At 37.4% G+C, this 7,563-nt stretch overlaps 1 protein-coding gene across 1 annotated transcript; it reads left to right on the top strand.

The window, feature by feature from the left end:
* The first annotated feature begins 255 nt into the window (after window positions 1-255).
* Window positions 256-7,044, top strand: vkorc1l1 (vitamin K epoxide reductase complex, subunit 1-like 1). The gene is made up of 3 exons (XM_034098593.2): window positions 256-640; window positions 4,131-4,240; window positions 6,736-7,044. Exons 1-3 carry the CDS (start codon window positions 450-452, stop codon window positions 6,960-6,962), a joined length of 528 nt encoding a protein of 175 aa, XP_033954484.1. The 5' UTR covers window positions 256-449; the 3' UTR covers window positions 6,963-7,044.
* Window positions 7,045-7,563: the final 519 nt, after the last annotated feature.

The raw sequence follows: 7,563 nt of genomic DNA, 5'->3' as shown, positions 1-7,563 counted from the left end.
GCCTATGTGTGTTTTTTTTCTGTGTCGTGAGTATTTCAACAAGGGTGCTGTGTGCATGTTTGGCAAACTAAATAACATCCTATTGCTGTTATAAGAATGTATCTAACGTGCAATACTTTTAGCACTTTATTAACTGACATAACTGTTACTGTTACATAAAGGACTTAACACTGAGCGTTTTTGGTTTATAAATGTATTTTATTTTTAATTGATCAATGAATGTGCGTATTTTCCCATTGTATACAGTCTATATGTGTATGAGCCTACTTTGTGCTTGCATATAAGATGGCTCTAATGTGTCCGCATAGAAAGCCTTGCTCAGTGTTTATGTTCTGTTTTGTTCCAGCGCACGGCCCGCCCCTCACGGTGTGGCACGTCCTTACGCTTTTCCACGTCGCAGTCCTGTCTCGGGCGAACTCTCTGCGTGTCTCCAGCTAGGCCAGAGAGTGATGGCGGCGCCCGTCCTGAGAGTGTCCACCCCTCGGTGGGAAAGAATAGCTAGGCTTCTCGTTTGCCTATTGGGCATACTGCTGTCTATATATGCCTTTCACGTCGAGACAGAAAAGGTTCGGGATCCGAGTTATAGGGCGATGTGCGACGTCAGCATCTCCATCAGCTGTTCGAAAGTGTTCAGCTCAAGGTAATTTGAATCCAGCAAAGAGCGCTCAATGAAGCTGCTGCTATTGTGGCAGCCTGGGAAGGGCTGGTGGTTCAAACTGTCAGAGGCTCCCAGCTAGCATCTGCCGGCTGCCCGCTAACGTGCTGCTAATGCTAACTGAAAACTATTAGTGCCGGTGTGCTGCGGGCTGGCTGTTAGTTAAATAACCTTTCTGGAATAAGTTAACTTTGTGCTTATCATTCAATAAGCATATCATTAGCTTTCTAGCTCAATGAAGCTAACTTTGCTAACCGTCAGCTAACGCAACACATTTGTTAACCTTACACTTTAGCCAGTTAGCTATCAACAGTGAGTCGTCAGCATTGTACAACTGAATCAATGGGCAAGTTGCTGATGGCTTATTTTAACCGGTCCTACTGGATGCTGTCTGTGTATGAATGGGTAGCACATCTGTAAACGCAACTTTAGCACACAAGTTGACCACAGCTTGCTCAGACTAACGTTATTGGTGCATGGATGTTGCTGCTGAATGAGTCCATTCATTCCGCAGAACTTTGCTATGATGTTTGCTGGTTAGCTAGCTTAACGTTGTTCATATGGGGCAACTTTAGACATACTAGCTAGCTGTCGCGTTAGCTGTCACGCTGCTGTCATTAGCTGCCATGCTAATGTCACCGGGCAGCTATCATTCAGTCCGAGGGGTTAAACCCTATACACCGGCTAACTAAAGGGACAGTGCATATAAATGCCCCAGAGGTCAGTGGAGGACTGCAAAGGTGGATACCTTAAAGTTCCAGTGCTGCTAACCACCACACCGTTTTACAGATCGCTAAATGTTCATAGCTACATTAGTAAAGCGGCTGCAGGAGTTCTATTTAAGCTATGTGTGCGTTGAAAATAAATCAGATTCGTCAGTCACAAAGATGAGCTTGCAAGCATGTAGAATAACCTCCCTTTAAAGTTAAGATCACAGTTGTTTCATTCAAACAATTATCTGAAGTTACCATACTAGCTTGATTGTGGGCAACTGTAAATGACTCGAGAACCCCACCTATTTAAACAATTTTGAAAGTCTTTGCAGGCCTTGAACTCAAAGACTGGCTGGAATGTAACCTGTTTAAGACCCATTACATACTTGTGGGATAAGTGACTCAATTCACTGTCTGAGTACTAGAGATGCTATAGTTTTTGTAACCTAAAATAAGATGTCAACCATCAGCTCTGACTGAACGTTAACAAATATTGAAGAAATGACTGAATGAAGAAATCAAATCTTCCTTGAAGAATCGTAGTTCTAAAGGCGAATAAAGCTCAATATCCAGCAGTCTAATGCCATTAAGGGTTGGAAAGTTAATACCATATTCCTGGAGATGGAGATAATGTGTATTTGTTATATATGTAGAATGGCCTGTTTTGTGCATGCCTCTTAAAGACAAAGCTTTGAAACGCTGACCAGAATCAATCAATAAATTAATCAATACATTGTATTGGTCAGATGTAATCAGATAGGGAAGGTTCTATCCTTCAATCATGCCAGGTCCAAGAAACAAAACAATGCCTATAGTGATACATTTAAGAGAAACATATTGTAGAACATCTTAGATTTAAATATTACATTTACAAAAAAAATAACACATTTAAGAATTAGCTTGAAATAATTACATTTCTTTGCAAATAAAACCAGAAAAGCCAGATCCTTCAATTTGTGTATTGTCAATTCTGTAGTGAATATAATGGAATGCATGACTATCTGCATTGTAGCAAACCACAATTAACTATATACAAAGATAATAGACTTCTACAATGTAATACATCAAATGAAATTGCTAATGCACACCAAAAGATGCATACAATTCTTTAAAAACAAACACAATAACATGGGCATGTGGTTCTGGTGAATACAAATGAATAAAACAAAGGTCTGTTATTGATCCAGTCTCTTATCTCCATGCTCCTGCAGCACATCCTAAAAATGAGAAATAAAAACCTTTCATTCTGAGTGAATTCTAATGTTCACTAAAACATGATATAGTAAGACAAAAATGAAAATGAAAAGACATTCATGTGTGTTGTATTTAAATAAGTCATTGTTTGTTCATGCTTTTACAAATTATCTACTGATCTTCTATGCTGGAACTGACTTATTGATTAATTTGACATATCTTTCTTAAAGTCATATGGCAGAAAACACTAAGTAAGCAAGATTCCAATTCATTCTTTGCCTGACTGCAGTAGGAGTTGTTTTAAGAATTTTGCACAAAATCAAATACACTCTCAAAAAGTGTGTAGCACTACACAGATGAAAGACTGTTTCCTATGCATTATGACCGCACATTCCCATCTTCTCTTTGGATAAGAATGTTGTATTTTCTTTGGATGAAATCCACCTTCTCTTTGTTGCTGTTGCAAATAGAAATGTTGTTATGCAAGACAACATTAAGACCTGATCTGATGGTAGTATTTGAATGTCACCCTTTTAAAACATTACTAATAGAGTTGTTGAAATCAGAGAAAGTCATTAAAGTGGCTGCCTCTATGGACTGACAGCCATCACGTGCACCACATCCTCTGGTGAAACAACCAAGCCTTGATTTTGGTAATCAAGCAGCGTCTGACTTTAGTTTTTTTTCCTCACCTTCAACTGTGGCAGGTCCAGATTAGATTTGAAGTACTTTATTGATCCCACATTGGGCAATTGTTTTTGTTGCAGCCACATATTTACAATACATTGCACATAAAAAATAACAAACATAAACCATAAGTAGATATTTTAATATCTATGAAGTATCTTTAGAAAACGCATTATAAAATACACAGGATAAGTTAAAATACACTGTAATAGACCAACTGACTACTGAACCAAAAAAGGCACTGAGGTCTTTGAGTTTGGGAACATAATGTACAAATGAGTGACTCTGGGAAACTGCTTCAGACTATTTTTTTACTGTTTTGTAGTAGAGCTGAAATGATACGTTGACATATTATTGACTGTTTTAAAACTCACAAATATGAAGTTTCCTGTTTTTATTTTCTTATATCTGATTAAAATTTGGACTGACATGTAAAGACATCACTGTGGGCTCAAATAAACTAGGTTGGACATTTCTTTAACCTTTTTATGACAGTATCTACACCAACATAGGGATGGTGAAATACCAGTGTTGATTAATTGATTGATAACTGTAATATTTATAAATAAATATGGATCCAAAAAGAACAGAGCAGATTAATCGATCATGAAAATAAATGTTGTTTACAGCTGATTTTCCCTGAACACTTTTATGTACATTTGTATTTGCCTTACATAAGAACTGTTTCTAATGTTTCTAACTGTTTCTAAAAAGCAAACTTCACCCAGCCAATTTACATTTTAATTTATTTACATATACAGTACAGTACATATTTGGGGTTTGATTGTTCTCGGGTGTGATTCCGTCTCCTTAGTTGGTTGCTTTTTGTCATCCCGAGAAAAGTTGTAACTGCCTTCTCTGCTGATGTTCTTCTGGTTCAGGTGGGGTCGAGGATTTGGACTCCTGGGTTCAATCTTTGGAAATGACAGTGCACTGAACCAGCCCAACAGTGTCTACGGGATCGCTTTTTATGCCTTTCAGCTTCTACTAGGTAAGATGTCATTTTATTTAGAGCCCTTTTTTGGTATTGAAAATGTAGGTGACTCAACAATTTGCTTCCCTCTTTTATCGCTGCATTTGCCAAAAATGTCTCGCATGGCACTGACATCATTTTTAGTAGCCATGTATGAATACAAATATGTAGTTAAAGACTAAGACTGCAGAGATAACTGCAATGGTGGATTAGAGCCATTAGTAGTTTAGAGGGGGAGAGGGGGGTTTATCCAAAAAGAAAACTCTTGAAAATAATCAAATCTATGATTAAAGTGGTACATTTAGAGGAAAAACCTGAATATTCTCTGATATTAAAAAAAAGTAATATCACACAAAAGCACAAATTTAAAGAACAAAAAAAGAGATTAATAACACATACATTTGAGTGAGATTTAAGTCGGAAGCATAATAGAAAAAAAACTTGAGGAGCTACATGACTTTGTTTCTCAATGTTTGATCAGTGGGGCACATGGTGATAACCTTTATCTGTCCATTGCGTTGGAGTTTCTGATGCTCATAAGCGATCACATCATCCTTATCAGCATGTAGTTTTCTTCTGAATGGTGGCCTGCAGATCCGCCTGGCCACCTGGCGCCGGCTCAGAACAAGAGGGCCTTTTAGCTGCAGCAGTTAGCACTCACACAATGGCTGCCCAGTTAAGCCAAACTGTTACACAGGGTCAAGATTTCCATTTTAAAGTCAAGATCAGAAGTCTTATTATTCTTACGGCCATGGAACACCCAATATTTGTCAGTAGAAACAACTCCAGAATCTGCATACTCAAGGTTTAACCTTTGATTAATGCCATTGTACAGCAATACAACATTAACAGTTACTGTACACTCAATGTATAAAGACATAGAATAATGCAATAGCTGTGGCTTTTCCAATACATTTTCCTTTCACTGTAAATACATGTTATGTAGAGAAGAGGGGTTGGCAATATGGACAAAATCCCCTCTCACGCTATATGTTTTTTCGTATCACATTATGAAACAATTTCTGGCAAATCAATTGAGAAACTAAACATTTAAATAAAAATAAAAATATTGTCTATTTTCTCTGGTACTTAATTAGCTAGTTTCCCCCCCCAAACAAATTAATGTGTCTTTATTATATTATTATATATTATATTGTCCAGCCCTAGAAGAGAAGATGGAGATAAACTCAGAAAGTGCTTATGTTCCATGCTCAAAGTACTCTGCACTACGACAGCTTTATAAATGTCTGCTTGTGATGGATGTTAGCACTTGTATGACCCGCTGTAGTAGAAAGGGTACTCAGATATTTAACTTAAGTTAAAGTAGCAATTCCCCCGTGTAGAACGTTTTATAATCATATATATTGGATTATAGTTATTGATGCATAAATGTATGGGTTATATTTATTGTTACAGCATTTACACATATATACACTGCTGGCTAATTTACTATGAGATAGTTCACCATCATTTATTTTTGTAAATTATAATTGTTTTGATTATTTTAATCTGCAAAGTAACTGTAGTGAAGCAGAATATACAGAATTTACTCTAGACTGTAGTGAAGTTATAATGCATCATATAACTGAATACTCAATTAAGCCATATATAATCTTTTAAGTACCTCAACATTATACTTGAGTACAGTAATTGAGTAAATGTTCTTATTATCTTAACACCACTGGGTCTCATTTAATCAGATTCTATCACTAATAATAGGTAAACAATGTGTAAAGCACTAATAATGCCTCTAATTTAGTAACGCCTAATTTCACAATGAGTCATTACAGCGCTCAGTTTAAAGCTGTCGACCTGTGTGACTCACGCATGTTCATACACTCCAACTACAGACAAACTAGATATTCTGCCAGTAAGAAAAAACAAGAACTACAGTTGATATTATAATTTCCTGTTAAAAATATCTAGCCCAATAGTTTCAATTTATGATATTATCCTAATTATCATCTGCTTAAAACTTTTATCTGGAATCTCTTTGTTACCTTTTGTACATACAAATACAATTATTTCTATTATTATTGTATATTTAGTGAACATCAAATCTTAAGTAATGTAGTTATTAAGTAGCAACATTGTGCCAGTTCCTGTATTTAAAAAAAAAAAAAAAAAAAAAAAAAGTCACTGTTTGGGTATTGATGGTTATCCCGTTTATAAAGATTCACCATTATTAACTTATTTGAAGTGTTTTTTTAACGCAATGAAGGAAAAACACCTATATCGTTCCATCCCAACCAGGAACCTACTATGTCAGCTTAGGTATGGACCAGCCAAATTGTTACTAATGAAACATCACAAGCTTGGCCTCATGTGACAACAGAATAATATGACCTGTGTTTAAGCTGAATGTCATCACGAGGTAGCTGGGTACAGAAATAGAAAACTTTCCGAGGCTGTAAGCTCAGTCATCAGGTTACTTGTGTGTTCTAAGGGTATGTCTTTTTTCCCTTTTGTTTCAGTTATTTTGTCTAAGCCTTAGTTTGTGTTTCTTGCCATAGGAATGACTGTGAGTGCAATGGCCGCCCTTATTCTCATGACGACATCCATCTTGTCGGTGGTGGGTTCGCTCTACCTGGGCTACATCCTCTACTTTGTCCTGAAGGACTTCTGCATCATCTGCATCACTACATATGCGCTGAACTTCATTCTCTTTACTCTCAACTACAAGCGACTGGTTTACTTGAACGAAGCCTGGAAGCAGCAGCTGCAGGCCAAGGAGGACTAAAGCTGTGGAGAACGGCAAGACAAGTACGACAAACAAACAAAGAAAAAGTAAAAAAAGAAACGTGACCTCTGAACATTTGACTTGCCACCAGGAGACCTTGCTTCCAAACGATGTTTATTCTGCTGTGTGTTTTAAAAAAAATGAAGAAATTTAACTTAAATGTTGGGCCTGTTGCAAACACGGAAGGATTTGTAAGTGAAAGGTGTTTTTGTTTTTTTCTTCTTCCTTGTTTAACATATTAAGGGGGCTGGCTGTGTGTGTGTGTGTGTGTGTGTGTGTGTGCGTGTGTGTGTGTGGGTAAGTGTGTGTGTGTGTGTGTGTGCGTGTGCAAGTGTGTGTGTGAGAGATAATGTCAACCCGAGCAAGCAGAAGCAGGAGGCCACAAAACAGATCGATGGAGGACAGCTCTCTTTTGAACAAAAAGGACCACGGCATGGAGGAAAGCGTGACATTAAAGGGGTTTACTTGAAACGGTGAGAAAGGTCCTGTTACTGCACAGCGGATCTGCTCTAAAACTCGGAACCGAGTAAAGGGTCCCAACATTAGAAAAACACTCATTAGGTCATCGTACAGTTTGCAGATAAGGTTCAATGGCATGGTG

Source organism: Pseudochaenichthys georgianus, chromosome 14 (genome assembly GCF_902827115.2).
Source record: "Pseudochaenichthys georgianus chromosome 14, fPseGeo1.2, whole genome shotgun sequence".
Taxonomy (NCBI): Eukaryota; Metazoa; Chordata; class Actinopteri; order Perciformes; family Channichthyidae; genus Pseudochaenichthys; species Pseudochaenichthys georgianus.
Note: the sequence above shows the minus strand (reverse complement) of the source record. Positions and strands in the feature narration are given on the sequence as shown.

Excerpts from the sequence above, each read along its gene's own strand:
- vkorc1l1 (XM_034098593.2), top strand. The coding sequence starts at position 450 with ATGGCGGCGCCCGTCCTGAGAGTGTCCACCCCTCGGTGGGAAAGAATA. Across the intron at positions 641-4,130 it reads TCGAAAGTGTTCAGCTCAAG|GTGGGGTCGAGGATTTGGAC; the intron begins GTAATTTGAATC and ends CTTCTGGTTCAG. Across the intron at positions 4,241-6,735 it reads TGCCTTTCAGCTTCTACTAG|GAATGACTGTGAGTGCAATG; the intron begins GTAAGATGTCAT and ends TTCTTGCCATAG.